At 41.4% G+C, this 24912-nt stretch overlaps 1 protein-coding gene across 4 annotated transcripts; it reads right to left on the reverse strand.

Moving 5' to 3' along the window:
• Positions 1-5598: 5598 nt before the first annotated feature.
• Positions 5599-24466, reverse strand: sh3tc2 (SH3 domain and tetratricopeptide repeats 2). 4 transcript variants are annotated; one of them, XM_008279583.1, is made up of 23 exons: positions 24276-24466; positions 20257-20367; positions 18922-19011; positions 17778-17909; positions 17145-17272; positions 16863-16968; positions 16586-16729; positions 15346-15547; positions 15142-15215; positions 14450-14645; positions 14047-14183; positions 13778-13828; positions 13378-13682; positions 12494-12688; positions 11312-12172; positions 10965-11185; positions 10705-10871; positions 9472-9649; positions 9216-9366; positions 8780-8902; positions 8488-8638; positions 8192-8388; positions 5599-6751 (listed from the first exon to the last, which is right to left on the reverse strand). In XM_008279583.1, the coding sequence occupies exons 2-23, from the start codon at positions 20279-20281 to the stop codon at positions 5945-5947; spliced, it is 4641 nt and encodes a 1546-aa protein (XP_008277805.1). In that variant the 5' UTR covers positions 20282-20367; positions 24276-24466; the 3' UTR covers positions 5599-5944. The 4 variants fall into 4 exon arrangements, with proteins under 4 accessions (XP_008277805.1, XP_008277806.1, XP_008277802.1 ...); XM_008279584.1 differs by lacking the exon at positions 20257-20367; XM_008279580.1 differs by lacking the exons at positions 20257-20367; positions 24276-24466 and adding an exon at positions 20368-20652.
• Between the last annotated feature and the right edge of the window lie 446 nt (positions 24467-24912).

The following is a 24912-nucleotide window of genomic DNA, read 5'->3' on the forward strand; positions in this document are numbered from 1 at the left end:
ACACAACCTGTTCTACTGGCCCTCCTCTGTTAGGAAGTTCAAAGCTCAGAACAACAAAACAACCAGACAATCTAACAAGAGGATTGACTATTTTTAAATCCTAACCCTGAGCTACTGTCTCTACTGTATGTCACATACAGCATCATCCACCCACGTTGTGTATTTAAGGCGTCAACAGCTCTCCATGTATTATTAATAACAGCGTTTTGCACAAACTTTGAATTACTTTAATTTCATTCTTAACTTTGATTCTATTTAAACATGCTTCTTAGCTGCACATCATGTTGAAACATTCATTTTCGTTCTTTTAGCATGTTGCCCTTATTAAAATGCAGGTATTTTTGTTCATATGTAAGGAAGGAATTCAAATTCCTTGTATGGTACACATATTTGGCCAATGATTCTGATTCTGACTCTTATTGAGCAGAAAAAAAGTGGTATGCATTTTATTGCTATACATGATATTTATGAATTAATGTTTCTGCTACATTAATGTGTATCTTGCATTTTACTGCGGCAAAAGTTTGAGATTATGATCACTTTAACTACTTTATATACTGCTGGGTAACTTCATTTGCATCTATGCATCCTGTTCTGTAAGATGTGTTTGTGACAATCATGTATCTCTATAAAGTCAACTTTTTAGCTCAGAAGAAAACAGCCCTGTTCTCATGTTTGTAACAGTGAGCTTTCATTCTAATCCACGAGGGCTATTAAATAGTTTACCCAGAGATAAAGGAACACTTAATCCTTCAGTTAGCACTCCAAATTTGGAAACACACAGTTTTCACTCAACAGGAAGGGGTATGAAAAACGTGTACAAGCAGAGTAATTACCAACTAAAGCTCTCAGACAAATACAGTGGAATTAAAAATATCAGCCTCTGAGATGTCGTGGCGTAGAGGCATGAAGCTGCATGACGTGGGGATATTTAAATAAGCAGAAGTGCCTCAAATTTGTTTATCGGTGCAGTGCATGAATAAATGTATTACATTCCACTGGTGGTTGTGTGTCAGTGTTGAGTAGCATAAATATACTGTACAGCTGACATGCCTTTTGATATTCCTGGCGTACATGTTGAGACTAGTTATAGGCTCCCACTAGTTGCTAAGCTCCAAGTCGTGCTATTTATAAGTGTTTTCTCTCAATAGTACAAAAGGCTGCTGTTAAGAGCTGAAAGAAGTTAGTCACCTGGTGTGTACCGACAAAGAAAATGACAACTAATTTATGCTGCTGGTGTATTCAACATCCAGTCTCTCCATTGCCAAACAGTTAGACGATAAGTATTCTTCATTTCGTGCACGTGTCTTTTGACATTTTCTTTTTTTATTGGTGGAGATTTGGGTTCATGTGAGATTATTTAACTTGTTCTTTTTCCTGTTGTCAGTGTTTATGAGCTTCTGTAGCTCCACTTAAGGATTCAAGTGAGTGTTAAGCATAAACTTATTAAGTCCTTAAGGGTCATTTGAAAGTAATCCTGGGAATACTTAAAAAGGAAGAACAATTCAGTGCTTGTTTTGGCACAATCTGACTTGTTTTGAACTTGTTCTAAACTCGTGCCTGTGGGGGGAAGGAAGACGCCTTGGAACTTTATTCAGCATGCAGATCATGTATGCAAACATTCCTTTCCGTTGGCTCGTTGGGTTACAACAACCTAATCTTCAGCAGGTTCTGTTTGTTTGGCCTCACTCGAACTCTCATTCTAACTCTGCCATCTTCCTCTGTGCCAGCGCTGGACTATAAAACGTAGGCTTGTGAATGTCTCACTACTGTGATTCAAGAAATGCCATCAGACACAATATGCTCTTGAGCACAGTGGCAGTCAAGCAGCACCATCACATGATATTATTGGCTGCATTTTAAACTCATCCAGTCAGGAAATGTTTCTCAGTTAAAAGAAACACACCTTCTTCTTATTCTCTCCTTATGTCATACAAGGAGCATCCTGTACAAATGAATGTCATTACTGGACTTTAACTGAACCGAAGCCCAAAATGTGACGGAGAGGACACTTTCCATTGCATGCAGGCTGGAGCGCTGCCATTGGAGGGCAGATGATGAAAAATCTTTTCCTCTTCTCCCGCCTCGCTCTGTCTCATTCACCTGTTTCAGGGAAGCTGATGTAACACAGGTTGCAGCCAGAGACATTGTCCTCCACTGCCCACCTCTGGTGAAAATGACAGCACCATCACGATGGGGTTTAACAGTGCAGCAACCTGCAAAATCAATATGATACTGCCCTCTTGTGGTGCATTCAAGACATGGTCAATGTTACCACAGTCTCCCTTAAAAACCAAACAAATATGAACTTTTGTAGCTCACAGTAATTACTTCAATGCAGTTTAGCTGAGTTACTTTTCTTTTACTCCCATGTTTTTACTTCTTCAAAGCTTTTTCTGATCTTTATCAAAGTATTTCATAAAAATTCTTTGTTTTCCAAGATTTTCAAATCTTTTAAGAAGTTTCTTAAACTATGTGAGGACATGCTCATTTAGAAAATACAGCAAGTTCCTGCTACTCCCTAATTAGCACCGCGTGTGCATCGTGGGAATGTGCAGTCCTTTAGAATGAGTTCAGCTCAGTTCGGTTCATATCAGTTTGGTTTATTTCAGTTTGGTTCAATTCAGGTCAGTTTGTTTCCGTTGAGGTCGCAGATGTGATGGGGTGTTTGTGTATGGCCAAGGAGGGTAAAAGGGGTGAGTAGGAGGGAAAATGCAACCTAAGCTGAGGCAAGAGAAGAGGAGAAGGCTGGAGATTTGTCAAAACAAGGAGACTTATCTTAACCAGGGTCCAACAAATACAGAGATATCCGTCATCGCCCAACAGCCCATCGTCAACAGTTTCTTATGGACCCAGAAGCTTTCACAAATCCAGCTGGTTCTTGGTTCCAAAGTCACTCCATTTACTTTTGATGCATCACAGTTTTAAAGCTAACGTGAGCAGAAACTGAATTGGTTTCTGTTTTTTTCAACTCTCACTTCTCACTCTGTTCTAGTAAGTGCTCTCTTGGTTAGTTTAGCTCACAGGTGTGTCTCATTCATCTCTTTACTTCTTCTAAAAAACAGGCTATCCTGTGCATTTTCCCTCTTCTTTCTGCTACAAGTACATCAGTCTGATCTCTGTTAGGATAGACAGCACCATGTCATCCCTGATGGCACATGATGCTCCCCACCGTTGGGAACATCAGTGACCTTTGTAGCAACAGACAGTTTGCTGAGTGTCTGAGATTGCATGTTTAAGAAGGGAAGAGGAGGAAGCACCCAGAGGCCCTGCAGGACTCTGGGAACTACCTCTGTCACTACTTCTTGTTGACTGAGCTGTTTGGAGCTGGGTGCCTCCTGCTGCTCCTCTCTCAGTACGGTGACATGATCTTGAGTCTACAGTCTTTAATTTTTAAACCCCTTCAAAACACAGTAGTTTAACTGTTAGCAAATGTGTGTCGGGAGGTAAGGCCTCTGGGGACTCGAGAAGCATCTTGGCTTCAGACTCAACATCCCTCGTTTTATTGCTGATGCTTACTGGCACGCTGTCTCGTGAAATTAGATTTGAGGTGCAGTTTTTACATATTTAGAGGAGGAGATCAGCATAATGTAGCAATTTACTGCAGATTACTGTACGTCGTCTGGTGCTGGTAAGTCTTACCAGCATGAAAAGAGGGCTGGCATCATCCTGTTCAAAATTCTTCAGTTTAAACTCCACAAGGTTTCAGACACGGATGAAACAGAGGCTTTTTCTCGGCTTTTACCCGTTACTCGATTACAGACGGACTGGTGCGACATGAGCACAGTGAAGGTACAGAGTCTCAGTATGGACCTCAGTAACTCATCGTTCTTTCATGGTACCGTTACTCTTTTCCAACAATAATTCAACCTGATGTTCAGCAGTCACCTAAAGGAGACAAGAAGTCATATTCAAACATGACAAGTCAGAGTTCATCAGAATTTATCAAACATTTTATGGGAGTTTTTGACTTGGAGGCACTATAGATCTAAACTGAGTCTTGTAGCTGTTCATTCTCCAGCAGAGCTTCAGAGCTTGATCATATTTGGGCGTATCAAACAACGCCTTTGAGAAAAAGAAGTCAATGCTACTCATTAGTTTTAGTCTGCTTTTAAAAATACATCAAAAACTCAAAAACTCCAGTAAAAACCAAAACTCTCTCGTACCCTAACAGGTCTGTAGGTCCTTGTACTGCCTTTATGAAACTCTACTGATATTTTGTTGCTGTATATCACAATACAGAACAAAAGCAAACTGACAACTAAAATTTTACAACTTAAAGTTCAACGATAGACTCGAGAGCATTCAGACATGGTTGATCTTCCTGCTGGATGTGTTCAGGGTGAAAAGTGTGAGAGGTATAGAGAACAATTTTGATTGTTAAGTCACAGAACTCAACAATCAGGAAATAAAATCCCCAAGTTACACAAAGGAAACACTCCCTGTTGTGAAATAAGGAGTAAAATATATAGACACTACTGTGAAAAGATGTACAGTGGTGAACACATTTATTGGACCACCTGTCTAATTTGTTAAGCACTGTATATATATATATATATGTATAGAGCATCCAGCATCATGAAGTGCTTCACTCCGGCTCTCAATGTTTTGAACAGGGATGAGGAATTTCAAACTGAATTCACCTTTTTATATCCAAATTTGAGCCACTGGACTTCTCTGAACAGTCAGAAATTAATCAAAGATAACATTCAACCACTAAAACTAATTTTTCTGTTCAGGAATGCAAGTAAATAACTAAAATTTGACATCTTAATAAAAAATAATAATGTGCTTTACTTTTCTTTTTTTTTTTTTTTTAAGACAGTAAATTTAAAAATTCAATAATAATTATTTTTTAGCATTACAAATCTAATTTTATTACAGAGCTTCTACATGCTGGTATTTTAACCATTGCAGGAAAACATTTAAAAAAAAGGATTTTTACCAATGCTATTAATTTAGGGCAGCTGTGGCATAAACCTTAGATCGTGTGGAGGTCTAATAAATTTGTTAAGCACTGCGTACAAAATAGATACAACAATTTGCTCAGCCTTTTAGCTGATGGTCAGAGGAGCAAAAATCTTGTTACCCAGTGAAATACTCTGGTATATGTTACTGAAACGGATAAATCTGTTGATATTCTATATTAACTGTGAACCAGTCCTGCGTATGAAATATGAATTTATCTTAATAACACATGCTGCCTCTGAACCCACGCGACTAATACGTCTTAAACGTCTCTGCAACTGGCGCTTTGACTTGTGAAAACTCTCACTGTCGTGTATTTTTAGTCAGTTAACATACACCTCTCTGCTTCTGTAAATACTCACTGGTGCAACAAATGTATATTTATCCAATGACGAATATAGTCACTAACAAATGCTCTGTCTCCTTATGTTCAAGCCCAGCTCTTCTGGTCATTTTGTAGCCTTTTTTTGAGAAAAAACGACAGCAACTGCTTATTCTAAAGGTTGTAATAACGTTAGGTAAGTGAATAATGTGGTTTTCTTTTGTAAAATATATGTATTCCTCAGGGTTAATATGTTTCTCTTGTATTTAAATATACAAACACATGAAATCAACACTCAGCAAGCAAAGTAAAAATAATCTTTTTTTTATGTTTCTGTTATATCTACCAGAGATACAAAATGTAGAAAACATATATTACAAGCACAGTGCGCTATCATTAACACAGTGTATATTACAGAAAAGGCACATGCTTTGAATCAACTAAATCCTTGATAGCTTTACAATATTGACATCATCTTTCGTACAATAAGTGCCGTAATGAGAGACTGGAAGTCGGCAACCAGTTTTCTGGCCAACAGACGCGTGACCAGATGATGGAAATGTCAGTGAAAAACATACATAAAGTGCCACAGGAAGACCGTGTGATGACGTTTGCTGTGTGTGTCGCTAGCCTCAGAAATATCTTCAGTTTAGTTTAGTCAATATCAGGCTCTTTTTGATCTGCTGCATGAGCATCTGTGTCTGCAGTCGGAGTGTTTTGTTCGTCCTGAATGTCAGAATCAGTGTCTCTGGCGTCTGCGTGTTCTGTGATGTCACTCGTGTGATTAGCAGGTATTTGACTGTTTACGCTGTGGTCAGTGTCAAAGTCTTTCCCATCTGTTGGATTCTGGTGAGTTTGTAAAGTCTCAGTGGAGCTGCTGGAGTCTGAGATCTGCTCCTTAGCTGTATCAAAAGACTCCGTCAAAATGCTGTCACTGTACGACTGACTGGCGATGGTTTCTGTCTCAGAGCCAGACACATCCACATAAGGACCGTCTGCGTCAGGGAGATAGTGATTGTGATCTTCTCTCCCATTAGCATCTCTGAGATTAACGTCTGTACATCTGTGCTCTGAGTCCACACGGGTCGCACGAGTTCTTGAAGGTGAGTCGTCATCGCGCCTTTCATCTTCAGGTACGGAATCAGAAATGCCGTTTCTCTTAACCAGACTTTCTGCGTGTCCCATATCAGCGTCCAAGTTCTTTTCCTTCTTTTGGCCAGACTCTGTGTCTGCATAATCCGCGTTTTCCTCTCCAACAGCAGCGCTTTCCACTCCAGCCAAAACTCTCTTCAGACTCTGGGCTCTGTCTCTGTAAACTTGGCACAGCTGAGCGTCGGGCATGTGGTTGCCATGGATCTCGGCCAACTTCATGTACACCACATACAGAGCCTCGGGGTTAGCTCGGTCCTCAAGTGCCGCCGCCAGAGCCAGCTGGAAGTAGCTCACTGCATCAAAAGCATCCTGCAAAGGCAGCACAGGTCAGAGCTGCTCTCATCGAAATTAAACGTATAATCTTCACATTTGAAAGCTGGATTTTGATTGCCACCATTTGCTATTAAAAGAATACCAGACAAAGTAAAAGAGCCCATTTTATGGACATCCACACGCTGATAATTCTATTTTTGGGGTTTGTTAGAATATTTTAACATGCTTTAGGTTAAAAAAACACATTATTTTTCCTTATACTAAGCACCGCTGCAACCTCTCTTTGATTTTAGCTCCTGCTTTTTTCCTGATCGGTTGGTCAAAGTGATGACCCAATCAAAGCCAACCAACACTGATTACATACCATAACTCCAGATAGGTGATTATAGGAATGCAGCTCCAGTGGAATTGGCTCGAACAATATTGCACCACAGCTGCTCATTCTTTAAGGCCCAAACTTGCTGCTCGGCAGGCGTTTTACAAATGCTTTACATGGTGATGTAGATAAGTATCATAGGAAATGCTTGGACTACAAATAAGGCATTGGAGGCAGGTAAGGAGCCATGTTTTCTGTGAGAGTGACTCATTCATTCTGGCGTAGACTTAAGGCTTTGTGAGTTTACAGACTTTTTTAAATGCACAAAAATGCTCCATAACAGACTGAAGAAAAAGTAAAACCCCCCAAATTATAATTTGTGCTCTATATAGACAATGTTGTTGTTGCAAAGAACTAAAACAGGGCAGGTAGAAAGAGAAAAGTTAGAATTATATTGAGATGTATTGGCATCTTTTTATGACAAATATTGAAGATGAAAATTGATCAATGACCAAAAGTATCTTTAGTGGAAAACATAGCTTCTTGCTGCTTTGTGAGATTTATTTATTTAAAATAAAATAAAAAATCTATTAGATTTTAGAAACCAAAAATAAATTATTTATGTAGGTGTAACCTTTCATTTATATTTGTTTTAGTGCTGTTTAAAGGTTTGGAACATTTAGTTTAGGAAAAATACAAATTTATCTTCATACTATATAGATCAGTTATTTCCCGGAGCCACAAAAAAAAATACAGACACAATAACAAACTTTAATTTGTGTCACAAAGCATTTTTATTATTATTTAAAAAAATGTATGTATTTATTTTTTGAACATTTTTAAATTCCTGTATTGGAGCATTTGCATTAAAGAGATGAAAGCAGAGATGCTGTCTCATTGTAGGTGCCTTTAAAGGCCACCAGGGTGCCCCATCATGAAACAGTAACACCTAAAATAATTAAAGTTTACTAGATTTCTGACTTGGTCCATGTATTAAAAACCTTTTAATTAACTCCACTCCACTCGAAACTCTTGTTTGAGGAGAAAGACAAACTTGACAAACTTGTTGATAACTGCACTACAGACTGAGTCACTAAATGAAGGAACACACTGTGTGCATTGTGTTTGCTTTTGCCACACAGTCACATCGCCTCCTGTACCTTGAGTTTGTGTAGCGTTAGGTTTCCCAGCCTGCTGTAGACCTTCGTGTAGTAGCGAGCCTCCATGGGGTGCTGCAGGACAGGCGGACACAGAGACAAAGACTTCAGGTAGTAGTTTTCTGCCATCTCATACCGCTGCATGTTGTAGTGAATTGTAGCCAGCCGGTGGTAGGCTGTCTGCTCATTCACACGCACTCCTGGGAGAGGAGGAAAAAAAAGTGTTCAACAAAGTAGGCACATTGTGAATTTACATCCTAGTGAAGCCCTGAGGCTCAGGTCACGCTTCTACTTCGTACCTGTTTTGCTGGCGACCTGAACAGCCAGCTTGGCGTACTGCAGAGCTTCCTCCTGCTCTCTTTGGTTCATCAACAGCTCTGTGAGTTTACTTAACAAACGGAACTCTGAGTGGATGTCGTTGATGCTCCGCGCAAACGGTAAGCTGCCATCCTGAAAAACAATTTTTTTTTTGTTGAGCTCAGTGGTGCCAAGAGGAAGAAAATATTTAATCAAACCAGAACTTAATAGTTTGTCGTGGAAAACACTGCATGTGATACTAGTTTAAGTGTATTTGATTTGGAATTGTCTTACCCTGTAGAAAGGCAGTGAAGCCATGCGGTTCCTGTGGCCTTTAAAGTAGACATCTCCTGCCTCCTCATAGATGCTCATAGCAAAGTGAGGATCATTCATCCTCAGGGCCGTCTTTACTGCTGCCTGTCAGTCAAACCATGCTGTTATTCGTATGTGAAACTCAGCTGTTTGTGTTGTTTGTGATTGTCAGGGAAATGTCACACTTTATTAAACTTTTTTTTTACGGTGGTAAAAGTAAATAAACAAAACACTGGGAGCTCAGAAAGGAAGTGATGAAGCCACTATCTTTGCTGCTCAGGAATGAGGAGTGCCTGCATACGCCGGATACCGGTTTTATTAAAGAGCAAAGGGCAGAACAAGGAAAAGAAAATGATTAAAAAATGTTCACCACCTTCCTGTAACCACACCACACCCTCATATCATCCTTCGTGCTCACCTGCAGGTACATGTCGGCCAGCTCGTCCTCGTGGATGAGGTAATAGATGCGTCCCACTTGTAGCCAGGTCTCCGACTCTTCCTCCCTCTTGCCCAAATCAATAGAAATCCTCAGGCTCTGCTTGGTGTAGTCAAGAGACTTACGAGAGGATCTGCACAGCACAATTTAGAGTTAAGAGTAGAATATAAAACAAAGTTGTTGAGATAAAGATGGACAGAGAATCTGATTGAGTGGCAAGGAGAGGCAAATTATTCACCTCTCAGTGTTGAGCGAGAGGTAGAGGCTGCTGAGGATTTCCAGATACTCTCCTTCCAGTCTCTTGTCCTTCAGCTCTCTTGATACCGACACACAGTGTTCGTAGTAGACGATGCTCTGACCATAGAGCAGCATGTCAGCGTACAGCCGGCTTAGCGCCTTGGCTACCACCATCTGACCTATGAAAAGTAGTGATGGAAATCACAAGTTGGTCCACAGACAACATGTACTCTGGTACATTTATGCTATTGAATAAGAAAAAAATAAGCCCAGTCTGGTCCTCTAACTACCATCAGTTGTATTATTGTTTTTTATTTGAGCACAAACATATTTATGCTGGACTTAAGTAACAAAAAAATAAATTAGCGCCCTTTAAAAATATAGTTTTCAATAAATATAGCTTTGGAAATAATTATTGCTTCACTGTGACTGCTGTTTTGCAGCTTTTAGTGAAGCCATACTGTGTTTTCATCTTAAAGTTGTAATAAGCACTGACAGCTGTCTTTTTGTTATCTCACAATTGGCTTGTTTTAGGCATTAAGTGATCGTTTATTTTGGATTATCTGTTGACCCACCATATAAAGCTTATGCACAAAATAATAGTGACTCAAAAAATGTTTTTCGAATGTAAATGTTAAATTTTTGACATTTTGAATACTCATGTTCTTAAACTTGTTTTAGTGCTTGTGTTGAGTTATGATAAGACCTTTTTATGTCTTTTGACAGATGCTGTAGTTATTTAACCTATGAGAAAAATTCAAACAAAATCTAAAACTGATGAACGCCTGTTGTGCAGACTTGGTAAAAGAAAGCAACAGATGGTCTCATAATCATTTTCCAGAGCTTCAGCAGTTTTTTTTCCCCATTCTTTAGCTGTCAAACATACTGCTTAGTTGATGGAAGACAAATGGAAATCAGATGCTTTTTCTTCAATTTGATTAAGTTTGAATTATGAAGACTGACATATTTTTTTGTTGTTGTTTTGTGCTGCAGTAATATGGAGCAGATGACACTTGTATCCGACCAGATTAAATGGTCTAATAGTCTACACTTGGCTTTATGTTACTTTCTGTGTTGTTACAAGGTTGGTGTAGTGTATGTTTACTGGCCCGTGTGTCGGGCTGGTGGCTGTGAAAAATATGCCTGAAGGGGTTGTCAAACTCGTCAGGATCAGTGGCTAAGCTCAGTTAAATCAGATTACACGTACACTTTAAGTGGTTCAACTTGTACTTACTGTGCAAGTTTCTGGCATGTAGTGCAATTAGAAGGCCCATTTCGTAACACGCCCTGATGTCCTGTCTCTTCCCCCTGTCTTTGTAGCTTCGCCCGAGCCACAGGTAGGTCTGAACGTGCTCCTCGTCTGTCGGGCCTTCCCAGAGCTCCAGAAAAAGGCACAGGGATCTAGTTAGGATGAAAAAAGGCACGATTAAAAATAATTAACTCTTTGCAAAATCTGTCTTCCTTGCAACAATCATAAAAGGACAAATATCTGACCTGACAAGGAAGCGTTCTGCAACCCAAGATGCCCCAACAACCAGTGCCAGACAGCCCAGGTTGGCCAGTGCCAGGGCCTGATTCCTCTGGTTTCCACTCTCTCTGGAGATTACCAAAGCAGAGTGGAAGTGCCAGCCTGCCTCTGGGATGCGACCCTGATGCCTCAGACACAAAGCCAGGAGGTTATGGATCACACCTCGCTGGGTGGGACAGTCTGTTCCCTGCAGGGAAACATACACAGGGATTACACATGACATTAATCTGGAAGAAGAAACACTGTCGATACAAAAGTACTGCATTTTTCCACGTGATTATCATTGCTCCTTGCTCATCATCAGTTGCTGTACCTGTAGTGATGTTAGCAGAGGTTGCAGGACACTCTGGGCCTTCTCAGCCTGACCTGTCAGCACCAGCAGCCACCCAAGCAGCACAGAAGCCTCAAAGCCCTCCTCCTCATTGATGTGGCCTCCCGTCTCCACAGCTTGTTGAGCGCAGCACACTGCTTTGTCCAGAGCACCGTACTGCTGGTAAATTGAGGCCAAGCCCAAGCACAGATCCCTCTGGGTCTTTTTGTCATCCACCTGCTCAGCTATAGCCAGGGCCTGCTGCAAGTAAACCACAATCTGAGCTGGAAGCAGGGAGGTCCCTTCCTTCCAGCACGGGTTCAGACGAACAGAGTTCCTGATAAACAACTCAACCCTCTGGAAGGCATTGTGGAGGGAGTGGTCTTGTCTTGAATCCAGGCTCAGAGAGGCCAGCGCTAAGTAAGGCATGTATTTGCGATGGTAGAGCCAACTCAAGAGCCAGTTGAGGTCCAGAGGAACTATAGGTCGGCCCTCGGTGGCAGAGATAGTCACTGAGAGAAACTGGAGTCGCTCGACGAAGGGAAGAGCGTCATCAGTCTTCCTGAGAAGCAGGAAGAGGCTGGACATGAGGTAGCATATGCGAGCCTCCAGGTGTTTGTCCACCAACACCACCGATCTCCTCATGAGGAGCTGCAGCAGTTCGACTTCGTCTGTGGATGTGAAGGAGTGGCAGGGAAGACAGAGGAGCAGGGCGCTGGCCTTCTCCAGAGTCTGGGGCAGTTTGTCCGTCATGCGTTGCTTCAGGTAGACGGCAGTGAGGTTTGTAAAGAGAGCGATGAGGAATGGAGTGTCTGAGAAACTGTCCACGGAAACGCTCAGAGCCTCCTCGTAGTAAACACGTGCCTGAGGGGAAATGGAAACTTGATAGTAAGAGATGATTTCAAGAGATGCAGTCATAACTGGTCATCCAATACGTGAGAGTGCATTAGAGTGTAGAATTACAGTCGTATTACAGTAGTATTCTGTGTTTATTGTATGTGTTTTATCCTTGACTCCAGTTTAAATGCTAGTGTTATTGTGCTAACTTCACTGACCATAAGATTATATGAATAGCATCCTGTGGTGTCTTGTTACAGGCTAGTTTGCCTTGAATTGTCTGTTTGTGGAAAACTATGGCATATAATCAGACACACAGAGCATTGATAGTAAATATAAAGCAGATACCTGGGAGAATTTGACCTTCCTGGCACACAGTCTTCCCAGGAGAAAGCATGCCCGTCGATGCGCCCAGTGCATGCCCAGTCTTTTGGCGCACTCCCTGACAGTCTCGAGATGTCCTGACAACTCATCCTCTGTCTTACCGCTGAAGGTCACCCACAGGAAGGAATACTGTATGTCGTACAGAGGCAGGAATTCCTCCTGGAAGAACAACAAACTCAAGATTTTAGTTAACAACAGAGATAATTGGACTGAGAAGTCATCAGTGTCCCGATCACGCTTTGGTTTGTAGGTTAATTCTGAATTTTGTCACATGGAACTTGGTAAAATTTTAAAAATGAGTTGCCAGCCCAAAAGTGAAAGTGTCTCAAACATCCATCCAACTTATTCAGCTTCTTCACGTCCTGAACTGGAAAGCCTCTTAGCAAAGTCAGGAAGCTGTGCTACCTGATGTGCTGAAAAGACTCAACATTTAACTTACAAACCTCATGCGTGTAGGCTGTAAAACCAAAACAATACGCTGAGGAGAACTGCAGAGTTGCTATGATTCTCTGTGGTCTCTGTGTTTGCATTGGGCATACAGTAGTTTTTTTCACAAATAGTTTAAATAATGACTTTAATAATGCAAATTTGAACTTGTGCTGACCCCTGTGGTTTTTATATATGAAACGGTTCAGGAGTTACAGACCAGGAAGTGAGCTGAAAACAAGAACAAATATGGTAGTGGAGGAAACGTGCAGACCAAAGTACACTGATAATGTTTTTACTACCGACCATGCAGTGTTGTGCATTCCAATCATAAAGCTACTCAGATAAAATTCTTATTTGTACATCATTGACTTCAAATGTCGATGGATTAACAGATAGAAAAAAGCAAGACCTGGCCTGACCTGGAAGTGTTGGTGATTGAGCAGGGTCAGTGTCGGGTCACTGAGTTCGGACTCCTCCCCGTCCCAGCTGTTCTCTTCCAAGAAAAGAGGAGGATCTTCCTGGAATTCGTCCAGTTCTCTGAATGTGTCTTCCAGAGTGAAGGACAGTCGCTCTCCCTCTCGCGGCAGAGGATTGTGAGAGTGATAGAGGGACGTATGAAGGGAGGATTGAGAGAAAGATGTGCGAGGGGAGGACTGGAGAGGGGGTGTCCCACCGCTTCTCTCCGACATGACGCTCTGACGGGCGCTTGTAAGACCCTTGTGATCTGTAAAGAAGACAAATAAAGCACAAATAAAGTACTTCAGTGTATCAGCGCAGAACAGAGAAGTTTTAAGCTTATAAGTAAAATGATAATTTTACCATGTTTTGGTCGATTCCTGATGTACATGAAATCAGTGTCATCTAGTCTATCTGGAAACACACAAGGTAAATCAATTTAAGCATCAATGTTCCAGTGGGGAGTAGAAAATGGAAACTATTCCTCACAGAATGAATCACAAACTATTTAAGAAACAAACAGAAGCTGCACATGAAACCAAACATGACCTATATTTCAGTTATGTGGCACAACTCTTCTCCTTTCCATTTCCTGAAAGAATATCTCTTCATCATCCCAGTGATCCCTTTACCTAGCCTGTACACGGAGCTGATGTCAGACGAGAAGAGTCTTTCCAGCAGACTGCTGTCACTTGGCTCAGAGCTACACGGGTTAACCTGAGCCAGGCTGGCCTTCTCCTCCTCAGTCAGAAAGACCAATTGTTCATCTCTGTGCGAGGGAGACAAAGGCAGCATTGTCATTTCTGCTATCTCCGCAACCTCATGATCCCATCCACCCCATCCAGACTGCAGATACACTAAACAGGATTTCATTAACGACAAGCAATAGACTTAAAATAAATCATAATGAATGTGGATTTGATTACGACGAAGCGCTTTAAAGTCAAAATGACGCACAACATAATGAAATGAGCAAGAGCAAGTCATGGCGTGTTAAAAATAGTTATTATAAATGAAAGAAATGGAACTTCTTACAGCGGTGAGGTGTTCAGGGGCTTGACGTGGGCCTTGTGTACGAAGCCAGTGTGTCCCGTGGAAGCATGTCTTCCTATGAAAACGTCCAGGCCCCGGAGCAGCAGACCCTGGATCTCCACAGTATCTCCTTGACTCAGCTGGAGCTCATCTGGGCCACCTGGACTGTAGTCAACGATGGCTACACATGAACCTGTCACTGAGGTGATGAGATGAATACGATAAGGGAAAAAAGAGACGAACGTTTCCGGGTCAAAAATGGAGCACATTGTCTGACCAAGAATTGAATAGAACATTATTGATCCCTTTGGTGCAAACCTCAGGGAAATTGTTGTAACAGAACAGGATGACCTTAAGCTATAACAAGGACCGAACAGGATACTTAAAAAAGTTAAAGTATAGACAGGTTGGAGGTATTTTTAGTAAAATAAATTCCAACGTTTACTCAGTCTATACAAAAGACATTTAAGAATCCAACTGTGTTAACTTGGCCTCATCGTTTGACATCCATTTCCATCAAAGTCCATGCCGAGACAAAAAAAGCTTTTAGTGAAATTCCTTCCCAACCATCTCCTAAAGCCATATTATTTGGCAATAAATTGGCAATAAATCCTCCCCTCCCATATTTGTTTTTAAGCATCACAGTAAATTATGTTCTTTGTGTGAACATTACATAATATGCAGAACAGCTTTACCAATAGAATGTTCAAACGGTTCCTTTTCCGTGAGTGAGCATCCAGCGTGGCCCGGGTACTTCCTCAGGAACCACCTGACCAAACAGGAAGTATAATTTAGCAAAACTATACCAACTACTGTGTAAAGATGCCCACCACAAGAGAATGTGTTAATCAAGGAAGCGATCACTTAAGGGGCTAATTGAGCAACATGAAGTGACTCACTGGTAGAAGGGGTAGGGCAGCGGCTGCGTGGCGTTTACTGGCACCAGGCCGTGATTTCCCGTGGACAGCATGGTGCCCTCCCACATGTTGTCCTGCCCGGTGTCCTTCACCATCAGCAGGTCGTTCTTTTTGAACGACAGCTGCTCTTCGTCTTCCTCATCCTGCTCACTCCTTGTAAACAGCGCCTTGGCAAAGAAAGAGCCTGCAAAGATTTATCAGTAGAATGCTTCAGCTTCTGCAAAGCTCCACGCAAACATATACAGACGGTATAAATACACGTGTATACATCCAGACAGTGTTTTTGGTGTCGATGAGAGATGCTGTGCTTAAGGTAAAGATCGGCAAAACTGCTGCAGCTGTTGTGCCCTCATTCAGTCACAAGCAAATGATGGATGTTTTATATCCTCCCCCTATTAAGTTAATGTAATTCTCATCACTATTTGCCAGCACTGCAGTCCTATTATACATTTCCGTGAAGCTTTTTGCCTAAGGGGAACGTTCAAGAGAAAGTAAGGATGTCTGTGTAGACCAGGCAGGAGGGAAATCAATAAACATTCTCAGTGGAAAGTAGTGCAATAGTTTTGCTTCAGCAGAACTCATTTTGCAAAACATTAACAAAATCCGATGCAATCTTGAGGTCTGGTTTTAAGTTAATCCAACTGTGGAAAATCTTTACAATGCAAAGGTATGTCAAGCAGCAGGTCTAAAACAACACTGACTTAATTAGAAGTCTTTCATATTTTAGAGATTAGGTTTTTTTTTTTCAGAGTAAAGCAGAAAAGCTCCTCAACTAAATATAAAACACCCATTTGTGCATCAGTCTGTTCATGAAGTTAATTGGGGTCGGGAATAAATGGATTAAAAATAATGGGATCAAAAGGCAGCTGCAGCCACTTAATAGATAATTAAGTGTCCATATACAAGATTCCTCTGACAATGAGTTCTTTAAATATAGTTTCAAGTTTTCCAAAGTCTTTCGCTGCAATGTCAGTAACTGTTTGAGTTTTTGAAATAAAGAGAGGAGCTTTAAAGTCTGGAGTAAAGATTAGAGTTAAACTTTTGAATCCCAGTTTGATTGACTGGATTTGATTTCTATTTGCACGTTTAGATCAGTTTTATTCAGGGAAGATCACCTTTTTTCACTCCCTCTGTTTTTACTTGGTGTCTTGTTGACACCACAAAAACATTCATTATAGTCCATTAAAATCAACTGTGGACTGTGCTTCGCAACACCACTGACCTTCCTGGAGTAAAAGTCCCAGGTAGAGGGTGGCCAGATGTTCCTCATCCACTGTTACGTTGATCTCCAAGTCACTGAGCAGCTCTGCGTCCAGCCAGAACGACTGATCGCACAGGAAGTTCTCCAAACAACGAGCCACATAGCCTAGGACAGAGCACATGCAGCCCAACTGAAATACCACCACAAAGAAGTAAACCAACACTGTAATGATAATATGGGAAAAGAAATACAACACAGAGATCAAAATGTTGTCCTAAAGGATTCCGCTCAGTCCTACCTAATGATAAGTAAGTTGAAAACTTCCAGATTTCCTCCACAGTCTTGAATGTGAGCACAAAGCTATCTTTCTCAGCGTGGACAGATACCAGACGTGCAGACAAGTCCTGCAGAAACAACAACTCATCTTACATAACAGAGCATTTAGCTATCTTTATAAAGAGCACAGCACAGTATCATACATCACACTTCATCAGACGGACTCATCATTGTGGTTTATCATATCTGAATGTTTAAAAGTGCAGTAAAGTCTGTGTAACCTCTGCACTGTCGGGTCACTCACTTTAAAGAGCTGTATGACGTCCTGGCTGTTGCTCTCCACCACTCGGAGTCGAGTGCGCAGCGCCTCCTGTAGGGCCCGGTCAGGATCCGCACTGGAGCGCCTCCGCCCCGTGAACAACAGCACAATTTCTAGCAAGAAAAGACCAAAAGCATGTAGCGTAGTGAAATAAGACAGAATCAAAACAAATTTATGGCAAATAAGTGAAAGAAAAAAAAATAAAACAACCTGAGATGAAATTTGTCTCTACGAGCAAGTGAGACAAAACTTTCAAGAGTTTGTTAAAGATTTTCCTTGAGAGCTTATGTATCAGTGAGATGCTTTGTGAGCACAATGTGAGTCCCTGGAGGAATAACAAAGCTATTAGGCCTCTTACTGGACTCTCAGTGTGGCCATTTACATCCATTTGAAAGGAAGAACCTGGGGGAATGTGATGGATGAAGCTAAACTGCTGAGTGAGTAAAACATTAGTAGACAGGGGAATGCACCTCATCAGTATGCATAAATGTAATAACCATGGGAAATTCTTTTTTTATATGAAATACTGCTAGTCATGACTGGATGACAAAGAAGCTAGTTTTCCAGCTGAAAGACAAGTCAAGCGATGGACTGTGGGGAGTCCATCGTGAATTGTACCTGAAGAGAATTTCTCCCCCAATGACACTTTGCTTCCTCTAAGGAAAGCCTCTTTCTTCTTCCAGTAGCTATCAGACTCCACTCCACCTTCACCTGACTCCACTCCAGGACCGTCCTCCTCTTCAACAGCTCCTACAAGAGGAAACATCAGGAAAACAGTTGCTGGGTTGAGTTGAGATGGTCACCTTCATTGAATAACGGTCAAAATGAAAGCATGACATAACTCAGTCTGTCACTGGTTGAGCCGGTGCTTCCTAAACAGTATTCTGTTTGTAGATTTTATCTGTGTGATGAGGACAGGTGTGTCGTTTGTTGAAACTATTTTATCAAAGCGGTCATCACAAGGACTGTTTAAAGCAGGCTGTAATCCAAGTCCCAGACTGACGTGGAGATTTAAACGATGCAAATGTTACCAGATGACATAAGATAGCAATCACTGGTGCCATTTAACAAAACAATATCTGTGGTTGGTATTTAGACAGGCCGAACATGTGATTTAGAGCTTCCAATCTCTTTCTTGAACGAACCACCATTGCTCAAATATTTCCTTAGTGGCAACACCAGTCATAAATTCCAAATGAGATCATTTCAGTTGTTTGAAACAAGATGTTATTTGCCACTGTATATATTATGGAAATTAATGTTATTTCTTAATGCATCCAAACACCAGCGAAGGGTGTTGTGCATTCATTCTACAGTCCTGCCAATTAAAGTGTCAGAAACTAGACTTTCGGTCATTAATCCATTGCTTTTAGTCAACAATGTATGTGTTTATCTTCTGCTTTTGGCTAATACAACCATTCATTTATCCAATACTTTGACTATTTATCTCAGTGTATGGACATCATCTTAATAGTTTCAAACTCTATAAATATCAGCCACATGGATGCACACATTATAATAGGTGGTTGTATTTTTTTTATTTTTACTTTTTTTTACAATATAGTAGTGACGGGCTTCCCCTAGTTTGTTCCATTGTGCAGGGAGGATATCCCAAACACTTCCTCGGTTTGACCACAGAGAAAGCAGAAGTGCTTCCTCTCACAGGGACCTAACAAGCTTTTCATACTCCAAACTAAAACTTTATAATATTATGGTTTCAAATTAACTGAGAGGTCCAGGGCATCTGGATCAGCTACTATACCTTGAGTCATGTTGTCATTGCCAGAGAAGTGTTCATTCAGAGTGTACGGCGGCTCCCTCCAAAGAGCATCCAGCTCTGCAGGAGAGATGTCTGTGAAAAGGGAAACAGATCAGTGATACAACAAAAAAAAAAATCACATTTAGACTCTTTATTCTGCCTTTCAATCGATGAGTCATCAGTTACTTACTATACAGTGTCAAATATCACACCAGTGCATCTTAAAGGAATAGTTTGACATTTTTGGGAAATGTGCATATTGGCTTTCTCGCTCGCACAACTCTCACGTCTGTACGGTAAATGTGATGCTACACCCTGCAGCTAGTTAGCTTAGCATAATGAACGTGCTGCTCAATCCAAACAGGGCAAAATCTGCGCATCACTACCCCTAAAGCTCAATAACATAATATATTACAAAAACCAAAGTGTTACAAGGGTTTGCTTATGAGCTAGACTATTTCTTGGCAGGGAGCAGTCACCAGGTAACCAATGGAGACTCTTGGAAGTTATTATGTGCATAATTAGTTTTTATAGGTAGGCTTTTGTACAGATTAGACAAACAATAGATAATTAGTGAAGCTTCTTTTCACCAGTCTTGCTGTTTCCAGTGTTTAACCAAGCCAAGTTCATTATTCCTTGACAGTAGCTTTACCCTACAGACATGAAAGCAGTGTCAGTCTTGTCATCGTGGCAAGAAAACATATACAGTAAAGGTTTTTTCTCAAAAAGCCCAACCATCCTTTCAAAGAAAATTAGTTTTTCTTGATAGGGGAGAGTGTTAACATGACTGGGGGGAGACAAGTGCAGCAGTTTATATTGAAAACGCCAAGTTTGAGCCATTGGTTAGTTTGATGAGTCGTTGGAGGGGGGGGGATACAATGACGCTGAACCCACACAGGGCCCGGCACAGACACACAACTGCACTGACATTAGAACAAACTTCACACACAGTTGCCCTGCCCCTGATTCCTCAGAGTCATGTCAGTGTGGTCACACTATCAAACGCCTTTTACACTGACAAAAGGAAGCAACCAGATACAAACAGAAATACTTTTGATTAGAGTGCCACTTTTATATTTTTTATTTTCAACATGCTTTGTCAGTGCAACAACAAAACACAACAGGACATTATTATCTTGATGCAAAGCATTCCCAACAAGACAATGGGGCGCACAATTTAGCAACACAATATGCAACATGACATTATGCCAGAGAGGACAACAGCCTATTCTTTCCGTCCTACAACACAGAGCACGGTTAGCACCAACAGGACTGCTTGAGTCAACACGAGCACAGTCATGCTGCTACAGTGCAGAGACACACCATGCCCTTTTTTACCTTCTTGGCTAAGTGTGTTACCCATGTCGCATATCGACCTAAGCTCCTGCCTATCTGAACGTAGCAGCCCGTCTCATGACAGCGGACAACAGAGAGCGAGGTGGGACCGACCTGTGAAGGAGGAGAGGCAGACTTTGATGAGCGGTCCACAACAGGAGGAGTTGAGGAGCGGTCTGCAGCAACAAGACGCCATCTGGCCCAAGAGCCGGCTGCTCCCAGAGATCAATGCCATCCCATCAGTTCCCCTCAGCCTCTTTAACAACAACTCACTCTCTTCCTCTCTGGTGGACAAGCCCCGGTTCCCTTCCTATTTCTGTATTCCCTTTCCTGCCCTGCTCACTCTGTCTCTCCAGCAGTTAGCTACTGACTGGATGTGTCTCCACTGTCCCCCCCTGCAAGCCTTATCTCATCTCTGTCTGTCCGCTTCTCTTTGTAATATTTCTGTCTCTTGCTGCTGTCTCCATCTTCCCCCTCCCACCAGTCTCTCTCTCTCTCTCTCTGTCTCTCTCTCTCTTCAGTAGCTGCCCAGCCAGTCACTGAATGCACAAAGCACTCTGTGATTGGTATGAGTGTGTGTAGGGGGGGGAGCAGGCCTAAGTAAGAGTTTCCCTATGTGTTGTGTGTGTGTGTTCGGGTCAGTGAAAATATGCCCAGAATGTGTGTCACAAAGACAATGTTTGTGTCTTTTGTTTTTGTCGATGGTGTAGTGTGTTGCTGATCCGCTGTAAGGCAATGCCACGAGAGGGACAGGCTGCAAGGTCACAGCAAAGTGAGGGTGAGAGATGCTGGGTCGCACAGATCGAGGATCAGTTTATCTGCAGCGCAGAGTTTTACTCAGCTCTGCTTTCCACCATCAGATGGGTAACAGATATGACAATGAGCACAGCCGGAGAGCATCGGTTCTACACTGTGAGGTCACTATGAAGGAAAGGACGGGTGTGGAAAGTGGAGATTGCACAGCGAGAGAGCTCATGAAGGTTCTGACTGCTCACCTCTGTGATGTTAAAGGGGATGTAGAGCCAACAAAATGTGCTGCCATAGGAAGGTCAGAATCATTGACCTTATGTGACCCTTTACAATCTTAGAAGGAAATAGTCTATTATACAAGTATGGCTCCATTCAGGGTGTGAATTTATTCATAAAATATCTATTATGTTCTTTTCAACAGAGGCCTCGAGTTGGACGGTGGTAATTGGACATTAATGTTCCAGCACATGAACACTGCAGTGATACCAAACTGTTTAGTTGGAGCCAAAACTTAATGCTACATTGGGAGTTGTGTGGTGTTCCTGATCTGAGTGTGTCATAATAATACATTACTGAGGGTGTTTGTCTTCTTTCCCTTTAATTAAAGCTGCAAGAACATATTTTTTGGTCATTTGGTGGCAATGAAAACAACTTGTTTTTGACCTCACTTAGCCCTGGGGGAAACGCTGCTAAATGTTAGACCAGATGCATCCAGTTGCTAACTGTGAGCAAAACAGCTGGCTGTTGCAACCAAAAGTGACATCAGGAGAATGGTCAGAGCGAAACGACGCTGTAACTTTGTGCAACGGAAAGCAAACAACTAGCTGAAACTCTGCTGAGGTTAGCTACACATGTATTTGCTAATTCTCTGTACGTTTGTAACTCCAAGTGACATCCAGTTGTCACACTATTTTCACACTCATTCACAAATAGTCTTAAAACTGCTATAAATAACCTGTTGAATGCAGTGACAAACCAATATAATACGATGAACAGTAAATTGAAAGGTCTATTTACAGTACTGGTTTATTGTACACACAGTAGTGATTATTTTAGGATATGTTACAAATCAGATTAGGCTAATAGCATATTAGTTTAGCATGTAGTGTCACTGAACTTTATCAGATAATAAGTAGAAGTCTTAAATGTATTATATTATGAAATTTTTAAAAATGTTTTTATAGTTGTTTTTTTTTTAAGTTTTCAAATGTGGTTGCAATTATTTGTTTTAACATTTAGGTGGATACAGCAAAACTGGAAAGTAGGCCTCTAAATATACATCCAACTGGTGGTAAAACAATCTTTGATTTATCTGCCCCTGCAGACTGACATATAACAATCAATATTACATTTCAAATTTTATCAATTCATACAAAACATTAGGTTGGATTTGCACAACTAAACTATCTTTGTATTTAAATGCTGTAAATGAGAAAATTTGAAAGTAGAAGATTCCTAATTTTTTGTGTTTATGATAAAGTAATTGGGTTCTGTATGAGTCAAACTCCAAAAGCACTGGACACTAGATTTAGTGCAGCTGCAACTCATAACATCTTTCATTAGATCCTGTCTTAAATATAAATATCTTTCAACCTCAACCCAAAGTTTGAAAAACCTCGCCAGTTATATCAAAAACGTACATGTATAAAGCAGAGAATAAAATAATCACTTTTAGGAAAATGTGTATATAAATATGTTGAACTCTTTAATGCATAACAACTGCATGAATATAAGCTTAGAAATATCTGTCAAGATTGGAAGCAGTCCAGCGCATTGCTTATTATACGGTTAACACAGAAAGGAAAACATCAATTTGACGTGGTGATGGAAACAGCTCACGGCTTACATGACTTTTGTCAACTGCCATTGCATGTAATCACTGATGCATGGAGAAATGCATGAAGTTTTCTTCCTCCTCTGAGCCCAGCTCGCTGCACTGCTTCAGGAAACCAAAGGTCAAGATCCGCTTGTCTGAGATCACCGTCTTCATCTTGTTTGTATGGCGGCTGAATGGTCAAGACTGAATCTGTGCATGTGTATCTCGTGAGGCTGTAAACAGGCTGAAGGCATGTCAGAGCATATCCTGACACTCTCTTGACTGCCCTGCTTGTTTCTCATAGTGCAACAGATGTCTAATCTAATAAACATAGACTTGTCAAGGCTGATATGTGCAGTCACGGGTCTTTGTTAGCCGCAAAAGCTGCACAAGGGTCACTATCTGTCCCACTTTGACTCAAACGGTTGTCAATAAAACAATACAATCTGTTTAGTGATGCTGTGTTAGCCACAATATCCTCTTTATGGTACACCTGTGGATCTAGCTGCTGTTTCCTGGCAGCTGCAGCGTCAAAACCCTTCCTCTTTTGAATGAGTGCACGCTGTGGCACAACTTTACTTCAGTCTCTGACAAACAATGCGCATGATTACAGACTAAACACTTAATGTATTGCTTGTAATGACAGGGATTGTCGAGTCTATTGACCGCATACCATAAACGACCTTATAGTCTCCGCACAGTCTGAAGCCACAGCAAAATGCCGGGACTACAATTGTGACACTCGGCGGTCCATGACAATAACATTCAACCTAATGAGAAACATATGGTGTCAGCACTGGCTGGGCTGTGTTCAAATGCATGACAAGCACGGGTTGTTTGAGGTGTTTGTGTCTCAGTGTGTATGTGTGAGTATGTACAATGTGGGTTTGTAGGTTTAGAATATGTTGAAGAAGAGTTAGCAGAGAGTAATATGAGACAGGGGGTATGGGCTCTAAGTTTAGACTAACCCCCTGTTAGCTCACTCACATGCCTGTGTGTCTGGGGTAGAGCTCCCTGCAGGGAGATTCCCACACTGTTGCATAGCGGCATTTGTAACTCTGAAACAAACATTGTGGAAGTGTAATTGCAGATTCTTCAGGCTTTTGAGGATAGCTCAATTTTATATCCACGGTCTGACATTCTTCCACTTATTCCAAGTGAAATAGGGACACATTAGAAGAGTGTCATTTACTGAAAGTCTGTTTACTTGCTGCTCAGGAGACATATTGTCAAACCGCCAGTGAAAAGAATAAGGAACTGAAATCACTACTTGAAAATCACTGCCCATTTACAGATGCACTGTTTATCCCGTGCACTCTTGGCTGACAGCAACTTTACGGTTATGTGACGAAGTACAAAGTGCAGCAGTGTTTGCTAAACAGAAGTAGGTTTATGGCACAGTGAGACTCAAGGAGGAGATAAAAGCATTAAAAGCAGGAAAAAAAAGCACCCTTACCTCTGCGTTGCTGCCAGCTCTCCTCTCTCAATTCATTCCTCGTGTGCGTGGCAGAATGTGTCTATATATCACTTTGTGTGAGTGTGCGTAGTTTCACCGTTTAACTGGTGAGCTGCATGTCATGACAGCTGCTGAAACTGCTGTCATTCTCCACTGTCCAAAAAAAAAAAGAAAATAAGAGAAAGAAAGTGTGTGGGAGTGTGCTGGTGTATGTGTCTGTGTGTGTGTTGCAGAGGCAATCCAAGTCAGCATGTCAGTGACTGAGGAAGTTTTCTGCTCTAACTCCTCCCATCATGGCTTTGGGACAATGGTACGGCCTCCTCTTCTCTCTCTCTCTCTCTGTTTCTAACTCACCCCAATCCCCCATGCACACTCACCCTTCAAAATCTGATAACACATGAGCCGACAAGAACCAATGAAAAGAGCTCGTAAGGTGGAAGTCCTAAATATATTTTAATGTGTCTTTTTAAAGCTGTTGAACCTTTGTAATTATCTGCTGCCGCTTCCCAATTTAGAACAGCAAAAGCACAATAACACACAAAGCATTTCCTCATTCTGCAACACCGGTTGCACCAGCTTGGTGTGACGCACACCCCCACAGAGATGACAGCAGATTAAAAGCACAAACATTCACCTG

The sequence above is a fragment of the Stegastes partitus genome, unplaced genomic scaffold (assembly GCF_000690725.1).
Source record: "Stegastes partitus isolate 25-593 unplaced genomic scaffold, Stegastes_partitus-1.0.2 Scaffold164, whole genome shotgun sequence".
In the NCBI taxonomy this organism is placed as follows: domain Eukaryota; kingdom Metazoa; phylum Chordata; class Actinopteri; family Pomacentridae; genus Stegastes; species Stegastes partitus.